General features: G+C 41.3%; 1 protein-coding gene across 3 annotated transcripts in view; it reads right to left on the bottom strand.

Annotated features, from left to right (window-relative positions):
* Positions 1–4,178: 4,178 nt before the first annotated feature.
* Positions 4,179–18,716, bottom strand: part of HSPA4 (heat shock protein family A (Hsp70) member 4) — a 45,295-nt gene continuing 30,757 nt past the window's right edge. The window contains exons 11-19 of one of the 3 annotated variants that reach the window (XR_014838791.1): positions 18,230–18,363; positions 17,077–17,258; positions 16,014–16,103; positions 12,965–13,117; positions 11,655–12,083; positions 10,537–11,238; positions 8,328–8,447; positions 6,820–6,981; positions 4,179–6,339 (exon numbers count right to left, since the gene is read on the bottom strand). Coding sequence is in view for 1 of the 3 variants with exons in the window: in XM_005661654.4 (XP_005661711.1) it covers positions 6,136–6,339; positions 6,820–6,981; positions 8,328–8,447; positions 10,537–10,644; positions 11,958–12,083; positions 12,965–13,117; positions 16,014–16,103; positions 17,077–17,258; positions 18,230–18,363 (1,279 nt within the window). In the remaining 2 variants the exon portion in view is untranslated. Of the gene's footprint in view, positions 6,340–6,819; positions 6,982–8,327; positions 8,448–10,536; positions 11,239–11,654; positions 12,084–12,964; positions 13,476–14,184; positions 16,104–17,076; positions 17,259–18,229; positions 18,364–18,716 lie in introns of all 3 variants that reach the window. The other 2 variants (XM_005661654.4, XR_014838792.1) reach the window with 2 other exon arrangements.

Below are 18,716 nucleotides of genomic sequence, written 5' to 3'. Positions count from 1 at the left end.
GGGAACTCCTGAGTTTTTTATTCACTGAAAATACTACACGTGTGTATTCAAGTATTTCGCATTGGCTGCAGGGAGCAGCTGAAGGATGTTGACTAGACCAAGATAGGACCCATCACAGAGGAAAGGCCCTTCACCCAGCCTTAGGACTGCATGAGCCCTCTCAGTTTTCTGAATTATATCCCACATAGCCCTCCTGGTCCTCCTGGCATCTCACATGAGTCCTAGAAGTCTGCCCACTGGCATTGCTGAAATGTACTCTATCATTTGGGCCATCCTTTTCTGGAACATCTGATCCAGCTCATTCTCAGAAATGCTTTGCTGGGGATTACATCTTGGAAGCTGAGATACTGAGCTATTTTCCAAGAGCTTCCAGGAAACTTTCCAAGTGTTTCCAGTTTCTCTCCCCCAAGCATTTAGCAAAGTCTTGATTGTGGAGTAGTCAGCTCTATTTTAAGTTTTAAAGTGCTTGTAGATAAAACAAGGTATTCGAAGGGTAAGGGCTGGCTTACTTGTGATAAAAGTATTTAAGTGCTCTCTCTCCCTCCATTGATCTGGGGCTCCAAATCTTACAAGTCCACCTGGCTTTCAAAGGATGTAAACACAGACACAAGTAAAGCAGACCCCCAAACACAGCTCTCTATATTCTTTTTTTTTCCTGCTTGTTGTCCTGGAACCTGGAAGATCCCACTTAGTTGAAAGTAAATATTCCCGGAGTTCCCATTGTGGCTCAGTGGATTAAGAACCCAACTAGGATCCACGAGGATATGGGTTTGATACCTGGCCTCACTCAGTAGTTAAAGGTCTGGCATTGCTTCAAGCTGTGGCATAGGTCACCGATGTGGCTCGGATCTGGCATTGCCGTGGCTGTGGCAGAGGCTAGCAGCTGCAGGTCCAACTGGACCCCTAGCCCAGGAACTTACATATGCCACAGGCACAGCCATAAAAAGGAGAAAAAAAAAAAAAGTAAATATTCCCCCTACTCCCACTCCCTGCCCTTACAACATGTGTCAAAACTGGAGTGACAAAATAGTCAGGATTAGACTGTCCCTTGCTCACAGATGTTGGACAGCTCTGGAAAGTATATTTTTCACATCCTATGAGGGCTTCCCTTCCCTGATTCCCCAGAAATTTGCTCCCTCCTTTATCATCTTGGAAATGTTGCTCCTACCTCATCCTGGCCATTTTTACTTTTTTTTAAATTGTTACTTAAAAAAAAAAAAAAAAGTGGCCATTTTTCCTTTTTGCCTCCTTGTCTGCTGCTCAAGAGGTCCCCTCTTTCATTTCTACACTTTCGGCACCTGCTCCAAATCGCCATACCCAGCTCAGAGGATCACACCAGCACTGAGAGTCATATCCCAGGGCTGCTCCAGCCAGAAGCAAGGGAGCATCACCCAGGGAAGGAATGCCATGGTCTCCGGGTAGCTGGTGGAACCTCTGCACACAGGACAGCGGGCCTAGGTGGCTGCCCAACCTCCTTCCTCCCAAGCCGATCCCTCATTTCAGCGAGGCCAAGCTTTCCGTCCACACACTCCCCCTCCTGCAGCCTCACAGCACGCTCGTGAAGCCCAGCTCCCACCCACCCCTTTTTTTTTTTTTTAATGATTTTTATTTTTTCCATTAGAGTTGGTTTACAGTGTTCTGTCAATTCTCTCCTGTGCAGCAAGGTGACCCAGTCACACATACACAAACACATTCTTTTTTCTCATATTCTCATGCTCCTTCACAAGTGACTAGATATAGTTCCCAGTGCTACACAGCAGGATCTCATTGCTTATCCATCCCAAAGGCAACAGTTTGCCTCTATTAACCCCAGATTCCCAGTCCCTCCCACGCCCTCCCCCTTGGCAACCACAAGTCGGCTCTCCAAGTCCATGAGTTCCACCCGCCCCCTGCTAAAGCATTCCCACGGCAGCTAAGCCTGCTGGCCACCGCCACCTCTCCTCCAACTCCCCTCCTCCCTCGTATGCCCCATGCAGGGTCCTTCCCCTCTAGCAAGCTCCTCGTTTCCAGTGCCTCTTCCTGACACAGCCAAATGCTCAAGGCAGGAACACACCCTGACCCCCCAAACTTCCTTCCACATCCAAACGTTGCTTCAGGATCTGTCGGGTCCTTCTTGTACAACTTTCTCATCTTATCCAGATGCCCACGAACATCTGCACTGACTCCTGCAGACCCAAAGCTCCATGTCTGTCATCTAGGTTTGAAACCTCCGAGCCATTCATTTTAAAATATATTTCTAGTATGTTTAACTTTATAAAATTCCGAGATGCTCATTACAGAAATCTTAGAAAATACAAACAAGCAAAAACATACAGACATCAATTACAATCCCATCTTGGGAAGAAACCATTTCATTTTTAAAAACTATACGGTTTGGTTTCGATTTTTACGTAAACACATTTCATGTTCTTTCCAAATACAGGAAGCTGTGCATATTATTTTATAATCTGCAATTTCATATAAGAAATGATCTGTTGAAGCCACTTAATGATCAAAACCGATCAAGTATATGGAAATGAATTACCAAAGACCAGATCAATAAATTGGTATCAGGCCCTTGAAGCCTAGACTGTTACCTTGTCATTACCCTATAAAGGTTATCTACTTCCCCAACTGCTGAGAGCATAGTTTTATTTTTTGGTCCTGCTCATTACATGTGGAAGGTCCCAGGCTGAGGAATTAAACCACATGGTACCACAGCTATAACCAGAGCCACAGCAGTGACAATGTCAGATCCTTAACCTTAATCCTCTGTGCCACAGAGAACTCCAGCATAGTGTTGTTTTGCTTTTTAAGGCCGCCCAGTGGCATGTGGAGGTTCCCAAGCTCGGGGTCGAATCGGAGCTACAGTTGCCGGCCTACTTCCCAGCCACAGAACGCGGAATGCAAGCTGAGTCTTCGACCCTCACCACAACGCCAGATCCTTAACCCACTGAGCGAGGCCAGGGATCGAACCCGCAACCTCATGGTTCCTAGTTGGATTCGTTTCCACTGCGCCCCGATGGGAACGTCAACATAGATTTTTTTTAAAATCACTCCTGCATCTTCCCTCTTCCTCAGAAGAGGTTCATTCCCCTCAAACATAGAATTTTTTCCAAAAGCCCCACTACTAACTTCCACAAGGCCCAGCTCATTTTGCACATATCACAAAAGAACCCTTAAAGCAGTCCCCCTTCCGGCTAAAAGGTCTAGCCCCAGGGCACCACACCAGGACTTCAATCTCAGCCCTACCACCTTGGACAAAAACCTCCAAAAACCACTTGAGACGTTTGAAGAGCATCTCAAAAGCCGCCGTCTAAAGCCTCCATGTGGCTCCTCAACACTGTAGAAGCTGTGAGTGCTTTTCTCGTCAAGCCGGAGCTGCCCCACTGCAGCTTCACACCAGCCAACTCTGCCTCCAACACCCTCTTCCCCAGTGACACGTGCCGATGCCAATAGCTCTCCTGGGTGAACGGCTGTTACTCCCCGACACCCCCATAAAATGCCTGTACTCTGGAGAGTCATTTATTGGCTGGGCCAGGCTTCCCATTCACATTTCCCAGTGTGCACCCTCCTCCCAGCCAGAGGCCCAGGGAAATGACCTTAGAGCAGACACTGTGTGAAGATGGTGGGCACAGGCCCTGTTGGCAGGCCTGGCCAGTAAGCTAACACAGCCGGAGCAGGATTCCCCTCCCCACCTAGGCCCCAGGCTTTGGACCGCTGGGGTCTCTTGCGACGGCTTCACCCCCCTTTCAACACAACACCGCCCCACATGTGCACCCCCACACACGCAAGCATACATACACATCACCTATCCGCCGTCACTAGCACTAGTTGGGCCATGTCTTACTCTCAGAAGGGGCAGGCCCTGGCCTTTGTGGGGCCATAACCCACTTCCTGCTATTGTCAAAACCCTCAAAACAAGGCCCAGTCACAGAAGCAAGGCAGGGATTCCTCAATCAGAGACCTGGGCCAAGACCCAACATGGGGTGTAAGCATGGAAAGAGAACTTCTTGCCCCCCGGTATGCAGTGCCTCCAACGGTCTTCAGAATGGGGAGGTCTCTGACAAGCTAATGACCTGGAATTTCGCCAACAGGAGGCTTACCTGTAGAGGAAAGTTTTTATTGAAAACACACAAACATCCACACACACACCCACCCACACACACACACCCCTCATTAGGAAATTAAGAAAACCATTTCTTTGAGTGTAAGACAGGTTTCTTTTTATTAAGTTCTCCTAAATGTGTCTCATGTTTACTGAATGTTTTTTTTCTTTTGTGTAAGAATGTAATTTGGAGCTTTTAACAAACGCAATCTGGATAAATGCTTGTCTGCACACAAGTCATCAATTACCACTCACTGGCCTGGCCTCCATGTAAGTCCAATGGGTCTTCAAGCCTGTCTAAACAGAGAGCACGCAGACCACGTCATCTTACTTCTAGTTTAAACTTTAAACGTCAAATTGACCCCCATTCCAACACCCACACCCTCCCCCACACACACACAAAAACTTTGAGAAGAAATGGCCATTAAGGACTGAGTCAGTTGCATTAGAATTGGCTTAATCCTGCAGCCAGCACTCCAAAGCAGCTCTTGGCCTCACAGCGGGCCAGCTGGAACTCGTGAAGCAGGACAGGTAGAGAATGGAGAGAGGATGCTCTAAGAACAGGGCCAATCCTAGTGCTGCGAGGCTCCCACGCATGCTCACACTCCATCATAAACTTCCACCTTCCTCCTCTCGGCAACGTGTATAATAGCACTTCAGAGCTTGTAACAGTGCACAGATGGACAGAAACTTCTTCTAAATATGCAAGGTATAATCTTATTTCTAACACCATAGGCCAAAAGTAACAGAGAAGCACTCTGTTATACAGATTAACAATTTTTACAAAAGTCCAAAACGCAACCAACAAAACTTCTAACAGTTCCTAAGGCAGGTATCAGCTCTGGCCTCTAATACTACAGGCTTCCCTTAGTTTCCAAAATGCCTCACTATCAACACTGCCCAAAGGGCAGCCGCGGGGAATGCTTTGGTGTTCCTGACATTGGCTGCACAGCACGAATGAGGTGTTGCTAAAGTCAGGCACCACACTTGAACACAAATTTCAGACTCATCTAGTACAATCCAGTGCATCTTAGTTTTTTATATGATCTGTCAGCTGTTTAACACATTAAAAAATGGCAGACTCATGACAGATATTAACACTTGACGCGTAAGTGATTGTGAATGAGCTAAAAGTTACTTTTAACTCTTGTCCTAGGACTTCAAGCTATACCTCAAATTTACATAGCACATCTCTCACCTGAATAAGCAGGCCAGGATACAAATCTTTACACCATAATTAACAAGAATCAATTCCTAGTTAAATTTACCATGCCTATAGCCAACAGTACATCTACCCAAATCTAACCCTCTGAAGAGAAACTTATGTAGACGTTGATGCTTAGGGTGTTAGTGAACATATCTTCAGGAACGGACATTCTCAGGAAGAGCCTCTAGGCCCAAAATCCTCCATTAACTTGCTCCAGGTGAAAGGGTGCATGTTCCCAAGAGCAGCACGTGGCATTTGTCATGGGAGCTCCTTTAATGGGGGAAGAGGAGACAGGTGTTGGAGTCACCGAGTGGTGACACGTGAAGAAGCTCAGAGCACACCTCCATTGTTCCGTCAATCCATGCCATGCTCTGGCCCTCAGAAACAGAGGCAGAGCGTGCCCCCAGCCCCAGCCCCAGCCCAGGCAGGGAGTCTTTGTGGCACTGTCCACAGCAGATTTTTGAAGCACAATTAGAGTTCCTGCCATATATGTCATAACAAAAAGTCTGCTTGATAGCTAGGTATAGCTATAGCTCAACTTTCTAAAACAAACTTCTCTTTGTATAAGCATGATTAAACAAAAGGAATAAAGCATAAGCTCAGTATAACTAACTGGGCTTCTAAATAGTACCATTATGAAAAAGATACAATGCACTTCATTTCTGTATCTAACTATTTAGAAGTCAAAATGCTCCATACATTACCTATATCCCGTCCCCCAGAATCCCCTAAAAACTGACTAGGAAATCTCCAGTATTTAATTGCTCTAGTTGATATTTAGAACAAAGTTGACAACTTAAAGCTTTATAATAGTCTGTTTTAATATAAACAATTGTTGGAATCAATCAATGTCCATTTCAGGAAGCTTCTTGTCTGAATCCGAAGGCACAGCTGTGTCTGTACCCTGCTCAGAAGCCTGAGGGCCTGGGCTGTCTCCTTGTCCATCCACTGGTCCATTTTGCTCTGCATTTTTTTGCTCCTCTTTTGGAGGTTCAACTTTGGGTTTGGGCTTTGAAATTATGGGGTTACAGATATTCGTCAGCTCCTAGAACAACAGGAAAGAAAACTGGTTTCTCGTAAAATAACAAATTTTACATGACACACTAAAATCCAAGTCTACCCTCTCCCACCCAATCCCCAAGCCATGATAAGCGAAGTTACAATGAAACTCTCTCCTAAACGTCACTTTAAGGATTACTAATAATAAATGAGGCTGACAAGAAGACTGTTAAATCTTTCAAATCAAAAATTAATTTGGAGTTCCCGTTGTGGCGCAGCAGAAGCGAATCCAACTAGGAACCATGAGGTTGTGGGTTCGATCCTTGCTCAGTGGGTTGAGGATCTGGCGTTGCCATGGGCTGTGGTGTAGGTCGCAAACGCAGCTCAGATCTGGTGTTGCTGTGGCTCTGGTGCAGGCCGGTGGCAACAGCTCCAATTAGACCCTTAGCCTGGGAACCTCCATGTGCCAAGGGTGTGACCCTAAAAAGACAAAAAGAAAAAAAAAATTTTTTAATAAATAAATTACTTTAATTTTAGCTTCAATCTCTTTTGCCTTGACAACTGGATCCACGGTCAGACTCTGCTTGTTCTGCAGATTCAGCTTGTTATTCATCCACTCCATGGCCTCATTCATGCTTTTTTCCACCTTCACCATGTCAGCAGCATCCAAATGGTCATACTGGTCCTCCTGTAAGCAGTGGCCAACCAGAAGAGTGTCAGAGGATGATGATATTCTCCCTACGTCAACATCGCCTAGTTCTCCATCTTCTTTCCAAGTTACAAGCTTCCCCAGAATGAAGCGTGTCTAGCCTCACAAGCTAAAGAGACATCCAATTTCTTAAAAATCCAATAAAAGAAAAGTAATCCCAATTCTTTAAACACTAAGGAAATACATTTAAAAGCCAAAAGCATACATAAGGCAGCAATTTAAAGGCTTCAACAGGAGTTCCCATTGCGGCTCAGGTGAGAAATCCAACTAGTAGCGACGAGGATGTCGGTTCGAGCCTGGCCTCGCTCAGTGGGTTAAGGACCTGGCACTGCAATGAGCTACAGTGTAGGTCACAGACTCGACTCAGATCTGGCGTTGTTGTAGCTCCAATTCCACCCCTAGCCTGGGAACTTCCATATACTACAGCTGCAACCCTAAAGAAAAAAAGAAAAAGAAATAAAGGCTTCAACAGTATAAAAAACACATGCTTGTAACAATTTCACAATGCAAAAAAAATTACATGTCATCGAATACGAAACCTGAGGTGTAGGCATCCTGATTAGGAACCAAAATAATTTAAAAAATACAATTTTTTAAAGGATGCCTTTCACAAGCATTTTTAAATTTAAAAAAAAAAAAAAAATTTGAGGGAAAATTCTCATGGCACAGCAGCGTTATCATTGCAGCGGCTTGGGTTGCTGTTGTGGCACAGGTTCAATCCTTAGCCCAGCAATTTCTACATGCTGGGAACAGCTCAATTTATCTGTCTTAAATTTTCTAACACTGACAATCATCAACAACCTGTAGTAGAGAGTTAACCAAATTATTAAACTTCAGAATCAGACCTCAAGCCAAATCCCAGCTCCCCCAACAGTAACCTTGTGTGAGGACTAAAGACATCAGAAATTATCTATAAGAGTTGGTATAACGACCTACTTCATAAGGCTACTGTGTGGATTTAATGAGATAATATATTTACGGGTGTCTATCGCATAGTACTCAAAAAATGGAGTAGTTTATTGTTGAGACAGTCCTACCTCTGCATCGCAAACCAAATTATTTGCCTACTGTGTTCTAAGAACAGAAGGAGTAAAGAAAACCAAATAATTTTGCTCAATTCCAGAGTCCACTTATTATTGAAGAGAAATAACAAATCCCAGGGTTCTTAGTAAGCGTCTATAAAATATATTATACTAACATCCAAACAGAAAACTATTATTATTAAACAACAGCTAAAGAGAAGAGAAAAAAACTGCTAGGTCAATGTCTCAAAACTCAACTCTACAAATATAATAGCAGAGAAGTGGGGAGAAAAAAAAGGATACCTTGTTCTTGAAAGAGCTGATTACTTTCATATACTGTTGGATTTGTTTCCCTAGTTCTTCAAATAATTTTGGTCTTTCTTCAGATTCCTGGAATCGTATCTTAATAGGCTGACCTAGATTCTTAACAGAAGAAAGAATACACAAATTCTTCAGGGGGGAGTTTAAACTATCAGAGTAATATTTTTCTACTAAGATTATGAATTAAAATACATTTGGAATTCCTTGGTGGCCTAGTGGGTTAAGGATCCAGCATTGTCCCTGCTGTGGCTCAGGTTACTGCTATGGAGTGAGTTCAATCCCTGTCCCAGAAACTTCTGCAAGTCTCAGACATGCCCCCCAATCCCACCAAAAAAAAAAAAAAATTACACTTAACCTCCATGCTCTATATTTAAGTTCAATACTTTTCCCCAGGCCAGTGAAATGTAATCTCTAGGCTACATGAGAATATACCTCAATATTATTCCATGTGGAGTCATTTCAATTGTCACCTGAGCGCTAATTCTCAAATTAGGAGACAACCAAAAATTAGGTGCTACCTGATAGTGATATACAACACTATATATGAATACACTTGGGGGAAAAAAAACATTTTAAACCTGTTATCTGAAAAAGCCTCTAGCTCTAACGTTCAATTTACAAAATAAGATTAAACATCACAGAGGTGAAAATGGACAAAATCCAAACTGGAAATAAATGCCACAAGACAAATGATCCAGTTTTCTCATCAACTAAGTAAGGAAGGAGAAATGATGGAAGCAGAACTACAGACACAAATTTAAGAGACTTATCCACAAAATGGAATGGACCTTATTTGGATCCTGAGGCAAACAAAGGTAAAAAATAATTTTACCAAACAGCTGAACCTAAAATCTGAATGAATATATGGTGATATTAATGGTGACAATATCACGGAATTTTTATGTGTGTGATAGCTTAAGATTACATTTTTTTATTTTTATTTTTTCTATTATAGTTAATTTTACAATGTTTTGTCAATTTCCGGTGTACAGCAAATTAACCCAGCCATATATATACACACACATATATATATATATATACATTTTCTTTCTCCCATTATCTTCCACCATGTTCCATCACAAAGTTACATTTTCTTTTAAATACATACTGAAATATTTAGGAATTAAATATACCCTGGGAGAGCAAAAGAATAGAAATGAAGCCGACTGGACATAAACTGACAACAGTTGAAGCTATTATTCTATTTGCATGTGTTAGGTATCTCCCATAATAAAAAGTAAATAAAAAATTCAATGGGGGGAGCTCCCATCATGGCTCAGCAGTAACAAACCCAATTAGTATCCATGAGGATGTGAGTTCAATCCCTGACCTCGTTCAGTGAGTTAAGGATCCGGTATTGCTGGAAGCTGTGGCGTAGGCCACAGATGCAGCTCGGATCCCATGTTGCTGTGGCTGTGGCACAGGCCAGCAGCTGTAGCTCCGATTCGACCCCTAGCCTGAGAACTTCCCAATGCTGTGGGTGCGGCCCTAAAAAGAAAAGGAAGAAAAAAATTCAATCAGAAGGATCTCACTGGAGGTTTTTAAATATTGCTGCCAGAATGTCAGGAAACTACAGTTTCCAGGGCACTGTCCTTGAGCAATTCCACTCCAGAAGTCAGTCCCAGTTTGACAAGAAACTAAGCAACCCAGAGAAATACAAAGTCATTCTTGCGCATTTACATCTTTCTCCAAACCAAAGGCCTCAACTTTAAATAACTCTTTGTACTTTTAACTGTGAGGTGTAACCATCAGATCGTTCAAATATAAAACCAGAGGCTTCTGCTCTACTGAGAATCAAAGCCATAAGCACAGGCCTCGCCCAACTGCGCTGCAGGTGCCTTTAGGACATGGACACATCTTGCCAGTCTTCCAACCTCTGACACCAAGAACACAATCTGCAATTCAGTGAAATATTTCAAGCCTAAATAAATTTGTAGAAAGTTGTTTTGTTAACATGAAATTCTAAATGTGAGAAAGATAATGAACCTAAGTGATAAGAAATACAGCTCTTGGAGTTCACTTGAGTCTCACAGAGTTAAAGATCGGCATTGTCACTGCTGCCTGCGGCTTGTCCACCCCTTGCCCAGGAACATGCGTACCATCCCCCCCCCAATTCCTCTCAATTTTGAGATCCTCTCCATGGAACCGAGAGCATGGATTCAGCATATTTCTGCTTTCAAGAGTCACTTACTTTTAATTCAGCCAATTTATCAACATAAACTTGCTTTGGCTGGTCTTCGCCATCCTCATACAACCAATTTTCAGTATCTTCTAGTTTCAGGGTGAAAGTGTTACGATCCTAAACATGAAGGAAACATTGTAATCAGGTCAATCGAACATCAACTGATTGACGAATGAAAAAACAGGTACAGACTGTGATGTATCTGGACTTGCTTTAAAATATGGGCAAGTGGGGTGATTGGAGTATAGAAAATAAAACTGACAAAACAGTATAGGTACAGGGGTGATCATTATGTTATTTTCTCCACTGTGGGGGACCTTTGGATATGTTTGAAAATTTCAGAATTTAAAAATAAGTGAGTTACAATTACAGAGTTAGTCATACTATGTTGCATATATGAAAGCTGCTAAGAGTAAATCCTGGAAATGCTCATCAAAAGAAAACATCCTAGGTATGTGTAGTGACAGACGTTTAACCAGACTTACTGTGGTGATCATTTCATGATGCACACAGGGGAGTTCCCGTCATGGCTCAGTGTTAACAAATCTGACTAGGAGCCAGGAGGTTTCGAGTTCGATCCCTGGCCTTGCTCAGTAAGTTAAGGGTCCAGCGTTGCCGTGAGCTGTGCTATAGGTTGCAGATGCAGTTCGGATCAGGTGTTGCTGTGGCTGTGGTGTAGGCCGGTGGCTACAGCTCCGATTTGACCCTAGCCTGGGAACCTCCATATGCCGAGGGTGCAGCCCAAGAAAAAAGACAAAAAAAAAAAAAAAAGAAAAAAGAAAAAAACATAATGTACACAAACATCAAATTATAATGTTGTACACCTGAAACTAACAAAGTTATATGCCAATTATATCTGAATTTTTTTTAAGAAGTGAGGTAAAAAAACAGGAGAACATGAGCTGATTTAAAAAAAAATACTAGGTTTGGAGTTCCTGTCGTGGCGCAGTGGTTAACAAATCCAACTAGGAACCATGAGGTTGCGGGTTTGATCCCTGGCCTTGCTCAGTGGGTTGGGGACCCGGCGTTTTTGTGAGCTGTGGTGTAGGTCGCAGACGCAGCTCGGATCCCGCGTTGCTGTGGCTCTGGCGTAGGCTGGCGGCTACAGCTCCAATTAGACCCCTAGCCTGGGAACCTCCATATGCTGTGGGAGCGGCCCTAGAAAAGGCAAAAAGACAAAAAAAAAAATACTAGGTAAATAATAGCATGCAAATGTATCAAAAAGTAATACACCAAAAAAAGAATAATTCACAAAGACAAACCTTTGGGAAACACTCCACTAACAAAAAATAAAATAATATAAAACTCTTCTCCCAAAAAAGTTTATTTTTCATCATTTTATTGTCAACCCAGATGCAAACTTCCCCTGTCACTACATTTAAGGATGTTCCCAGAAACACCTAAGCCGGAACACTGTGGCACATACTTACATCTTCACTCACAAACTTCTCATACTCGCCACTAAGCTTGTCTCTCATTTCGTACACATATTCTTCCACCGCGTTCTTAGCATCATTCCTCTCCTTCTCCAGTTTATCCTGCATGATCATCTTACCCTGTGAAGAGTATAGTTAGACATTCAGAAAACTAAGACAATGACCTCTTAATTACGTAATATAACTATAAAAGCACAGAAGCCTTCTCCCTCAAATCTTTTTAAATCATTCAAGAGAAAAGAGCTGGAAGCACTGGTCACCAGTCAATTACGGAGATCAAGGGAGAGTTCTGGGAGTAGGCTTAGAAAAAAGAGCAGGAGAATACCAAGATACAGAAACTCAAAAGCAAAAGTAAGGAAAATAATTCAAGAAAACTTTAAGAAACAATTAGCGTAATTTCACAAGGTAGGTATCACTCTGCTTATAGTACATACCCAAAAAAATCAAATTATTCATACAGTATGGATGCTAAAGTTTCCATAAAACAAAATTATTCTAAGATCAATGCATATATCATAAGAAACCTCAGAGACAAAAATTAACCAAGTAACTGTGCTCCAGGGTCCCAAACCTAGCGTCACTCACCCTAACTAGTTACATCTTGAGTGGCAACAGGGGAAAGAACTAATAAACAAGACAGTGCTGTCATTAATGCTAATGTGATCTCTCCCACCAATCAACTTCCCTGACCCTGGCCTCAAACATCCCCACCTCTAGTGAACAACAAAGCTCACACACCCAAACATGAATGACAGACACTTCCTCTAAATATCAAAGATCTCATAACAGAGTTTTTAGCAATAAAGACCTAAGACCATAAAAGAATTCTGATGTTACATGGGATCTATTAAATTCACCCTCCAGTACCCCAACACTACAACTGCTCTCAAACTCCAAACAACCTAAAATGCATAAAGGTCACGCAACACAGAGTTTGAACACTATGATCACATTCTTTTTATTTTTTTTGCTTATTGTTCTAGAAGACTTAAAATAACCACCTCATTTTCAATGTACAAGTTGAGCATCTCTCTGTCTATCTGCCATAATAGCTGATTCTCAATTGGCAGGTCCACAGTACTAGTCTTCACTTTTGCCTTCTTGGCTTGAGGTGGTTGGTCCATCTTTTTGTCTTTTGATCCAGCTTGAGAGGTCTAAAATAACAGAAAGCATTAAGAATAAACAGACTCAAAAGAAAAAAAAATAAACAGACTCAAACTTCCAAATGGGTCACATTTCAAATGCTTATTTTGCCTTTTTTTTAGTTTTCTTACAATATCTGGAAAATCAAAAATATAAATATTATATGAGAAGTCAAATCCACAGAGACAGAAAGGAATGGTGGTTGCAAGTGGGTAGGGGCAAGAGTGATAGAGGAATGAGGAATTGCTGTTTAATAGGTACAGTTTCAGTGTGACAAGATGAAAAAGCTCTAGAGCAGTTCCCATCCTGGCTCAGCAGTAATGAACCTGACTAGTATCCATGAGGATGCAGTTTTGATCCCTGGCCTCACTCAGTGGGTTAAGGATCCAGTGTTGCCATGAGCTGTGGTGTAGGTCACAGGCACGGTTTGGATCCCGCACTGCTGTGGCTGTGGTGTAGGTCGGCAGCTGCAGCTCCTATTCAACCCCTAGCCCAGGAACTTCCAAATGCCACAGGTGAGGCCCTAAAAAGATGGAAGAAAAAAAAAAAAAAACGATGGACAAGTTCTAGAGATTGACTCCACCACAAAGTGATTATACTTAACACTACTGATTTGATTACACATATATACTTATAATCCAACATATACATACACACACATACTTATCAACATATAAATACATACATACCTACAAAACAACCGCCCATAATACCACTGTCAACATATAACCATTATTAAATATTCTCTAATTCTTATTAGAGAATTAATTATTCTCTAATTAATATCTAATTATCCCCTTAATTAATATTTAATTAAGAAATTAAATATTCTCTAATTTCTTCCACTCTCATCTAAACACACAAATATGCATGGGAAATCAGTGGGGAGAGCATATGAAACACAATAGCAATATGACTTCCAGAGTACCTGTACTTACATTTTTTTTGGTCATTTTAGGGCCTCACCTAGGACTAGGGGTGGAATCAGAGCAGCAGCTGGCAGCCTACATCACAGCTCACAGCAATGCCAGATCCTTAACTCACTGAGTGAGGCCAGGGATCAAACCCGAGTCCTCACAGACACTAGTCGAGTTGGTAACCCACTGAGCCACAACAGAAACTCCCTGTCTGTACTTATTTACATTCTCACAAGTAGTAATTCTCACAAGAAGAAAGGGAATCCATTCCACCGTACCAAGGCTACAACAGGAATTTATTTCCACGATTATTTTTGTTGGGCCAATAATCTTTTTTTACCACTTATAAGGCATACTTATTTCTTCCAAATGCCTAGACATATTTTATCCACAGCTCTCTTGGGATGTGAGTGATTTCTTTTTCATCCAATTGACTCCTCCAGTTTTTTTTCTAATTTTCCAATTTTTGTCTATGCAAGTTTTTATTGTTGAATCTATCCATCTTTTTATTTGTGATGACTTCCACTGCTTTTATGCTGTGAAAGCTCCTGCTGATCAAGAGATTAGAAAAATAACTCATTCCAATTATTTTTTATTTTTTATTTGTAACTTTCAAATTCATCGGGAATACCATTTGCTCTATGACATATGCCAAGATTTCAGTCATGTCCTCACCTCCTGTCCAAATCCTAAGTCAGGGCTGAAACTTATGTATTACTTGTATTTCCCTTAGAAACGACACATGAAAGGTGTCAGTTCCCAAGCCACCTCATGGAAGGAATTTAAAGAACAAGCTCCATAAAACTGCCCACAGCTCCACGGCTTTGGGTGAGGGGGGGTTGGGGTCCACCTCTCCTTTCTCCTCTCCCACCTTCACAAACACAGGAAATAAGTACTGCTCTCTCCCTCTGCTACCCCAACCCAGACAGTAACAGTTCGTTCTTCCACCCTGGAAAAGGCCTGGAGTACACTAAAGCATCTGTGAGCATGGTTTCCTCTGCCCGTTATTTTCCTTTTTAAAATTACTTGCACAGCTAAAAAAAAGTAATTAAAATTAATTAGCTGATATGAAAATGGGTAAGAGACTTAAGCCTCCTAAAGGCTCTGCCAAACTTTTTTAAATGCCACAATCAGAAATACCTTAGAAAGTGAGTTTATACACTGCAGTACCATAAGTGATTTGAAAGAAAACCTATTTTCAATGCTGACAACAAAATTTAAACATGAAAACTTTAAAGTTAGAGTTGGGAGGTCCCTTCGTGGTTCAGCGGTTAACAAACCCAACTAGGATCCATGAGGATGCAGGTTCGATCCCTGGCCTCGCTCAGTAGGTTAAGGATCCGGCATTGCTGTGAGCTGTGGTGTAGGTCACAGACGCAGCTCAGATCTCGTGTTGCTGTGGCTGTGGCACAGGCCCACAGTTGTGGCTCCAATTCAACCCCTAGCCTGGGAACTTTCATGTGCCACGAGTGCTGCCCTAAAAAGCAAAAAAAAAAAAAAAAGTTAAAGTTAAAGAACAGGTTGTAAAGGATCCAAAAATTTTTCATATTCATTTAAATACCTAGAATAAATATCATTATTTACAAAGTATATTTCAATACATTACTATTATAAATGGTATACTGCAACAAAAAGACAAGTTTCAGAGCTGACAAAATTTGAAAAAACCATGTTTCAATGTTTATTAGTAAAGAGTAAATTATGGGTAGGATGGCTATTAGTAACAGCCATTCAGGAACCAGCCTCGTGATGAACCACTCACTAGCCTAGTAAGAACAAGGCTTCTGAGTACTTACTTTTCACAAACATCCAACTAAACTTTCAAGACCATCTTGCCAATAGTACCTTCCAAACACACTACAAAGCCTTGCTTTAGGACGGTTCAAATAAATGAAGATTTCTAATCTAACTCCCTTCCAAGACATAATAGCTCAGCCAAAGTGTGTAACATAAAGAGGCTGCAAATCACACTCTAAAACACAAGTTATACCTCCATTTCTTCAGTCTCTGCCTTATTTTCTGCTGGTGTCTGCTGCTGTTGCTCTTCAACATGTGGTTCCTCCTGGTCCACTTGCATCTTCTGAAAAACAGGTCACACCAAATCCTGAAACTAGGATATACTAGTGAAAGACTATGCAACCTTCAGGACACATTGGCAAAATCACCCCATATGGAATTCCTGCTCAATCACCAGCAATCAGACAACCCAGACTCAAATTCCAGCTATTGACACCTATGTTACACTTAGAATACGGAATTTTTCCTCTCTGGAGCTCAGTTAATACATCTGTGCAGTTGTGACAACACCTGACCTGCCCTTATAATAAGTAAGAGTGGCTGTACGACTACTTTGTAAACCACAGCACTAAGTACACAGAGCAGCAATATGTAACACAGTAAAATCTGGACAGAGCATGAGTTTCTCCTAGCTTCCTCACGCCTAGGCTTCCTCAGCCTTTCCATTCTGAAGAGTACATCATTATGTGCCTTAGGAGAGATGGACACCATGAAAATTCTGTTAAAAGAACAAAGCCTGAAGGTACTGATAAAGAAAGGAGAAGCCTGTAGAGACCCCGCATCACACTGGCTTTCAATGCCTACAGCACATTAGAATGACCTAGGAGGCTTTCAAAACTGATACTTGGGCCCTGGTCCAGAGCAACTCGAACAAAGTCTGTGGGAATGAAACCAAAACATCTCAGGTTTTAAAAAGCTTTGACTTTGATACACAATAAGGACAAAACTCACTGCAACAAATGAGTGTGAATTCTATGCTACCTGTGAAAATAATCGATTGAGATTCAGCATTCTCCAGTAATTAGAAAGAACCAAGAATAACTCAAATTAAGAAGGAGGAAGCCAACTATGTTCCATTTCTATGTAAATTCTGTATAAATATTTTGCAGTAGTTTACACATGATGGGGAAACGAGATGCATGCAGACCTACCCTCAGCAACTTTATCTCCCAATCTTTTTTGCCAGAATTTCTACACAACTGTCACCTCTGAACCATTATAAACGGCCAAAAATGGCATAAAATTGTCCGCATTACCTCTTCCTCCTTTGCATTCTGATCTGTTTCCATCGGTTCCTCATTTTCCTCAAACTTGTGCACTTCCACTAGAGATGCACTGGACACACTGAAAATGCCATGGACATTTACTCGAACCTTGACTTTCACTTTTGAACTGGAGCCATCAGACTGAGGAGTGACTTTCTGAACTGAAAACTGAGCTAGGGACATATGAAAGACAAAAGAGAGCAAATAACCTAAGAGGATGAATTCAAATACAAACATATGCTCATACTGCCAGGTTACATCCATTTTCAATGAAAGGTCAGTAACGTGATACTTCAAAATTCGCAAAGTGTGCATGCTCAGAACTTTGTTAAATCATCAGAATTCCTGAATCTCACATATAGTCAAACTCTTATTATCTTGTTCCACCTAAGGATTCGAGTATCTCCTAACCCTTCAAACTGTCATCTTTATGTGCTACTGCCCGTGAAGATCCTAAAACAGATTTGCCACATTCTCCTCTACTGAAAAATCCCAATGATCCCATACTGCTTACCACTTAGCCATTTCCAGATTCGGCTACTATACCAAGGTTTTGCTTCTGTTTTCTAACTCATAAAAATTTGTTAAGTATTATTAGCTATCATACTTACTGCTATTTTACAAATGAGGAAAATGCAATAGGTTAACTTTCCAAGCATCTAAGTGCCATTCAGGATATTCCTAATACTTTACCCATGTATTCTAGGTCTGTAATTATCATGTAACTCTCTCCTCCACTGGTATTATTTCCAGATTCTAAGTTTCTCTCAGAGTCAATGAAGACTCAAGCCAACATGGGTCCATAACCTATGATACTGATAGCACAAGTTCCTGATTATTTTTTGCATATATTGTAACTCTTATGTTAGAGTCAGACCCAAAGCTCTTCAACTCTTTCTGGTAAATAGCACCACATTATGCACAAGGTGTAACAATCATGTGCATTAACCAAGAACTACAGCCCACAATAGAGAGATTCAATTAAGTAATGACCACCTTGCTGGTTCTAAATCTAATAACAAGAGGAAAGAGGGTTTTCCTGTGATCTAATATACTCAAATTTCAGCAAACTGTACTTGCTTTGCTATCCCAGTTCGCCCAAGTACACTTTTTTTTTAATTTAAATCCCTAACTCTTTGCTTACCTATAGCAGGATCTGGATAGGGCAAATCCTGAGGAGAGCTATAATAGGCCTCAAGAGTAAAAGGTTCCTTTCTATAAAATGTGAGTACTTTAGAGAAAGGAGCAGCATGATTTTTTGAAAAGACTTCACAGTCACTAAATGGAGGGAAAAGACAAAAACACAAATTTAGGACATTTCTAACACTTTTAGCCATGTATTCTAGGCTTAAAATTATTGTACAGCTCTAGTTACTCTTATCAACTGGTATCACTTCCAGATTATAAGAGTTTGCAAGGGGGAAAAAAATGTGCATGTGTATATACAGTGTCAGTTTTAAATATATATATACATACACTTCAATCAGTACACAAAAGCCAATTATTTCAGCAGGATCAAATATAGGAAACTAATAAGGACACAAACTTATCCTGTGACTAAAGTGAGTAATCACTTTGTTTCATGCACTATTAACAAAATATTATAAATTTTTAAAAAGTTGAAATCAAGA

Source organism: Sus scrofa, chromosome 2 (assembly GCF_054392235.1).
Source record: "Sus scrofa isolate SSC_HxYL_T2T_F1_AM1 chromosome 2, Sscrofa_HxYL_maternal_Yorkshire_Landrace_v2.0, whole genome shotgun sequence".
Classification (NCBI taxonomy): domain Eukaryota; kingdom Metazoa; phylum Chordata; class Mammalia; order Artiodactyla; family Suidae; genus Sus; species Sus scrofa.
Note: the sequence above shows the minus strand (reverse complement) of the source record. Positions and strands in the feature narration are given on the sequence as shown.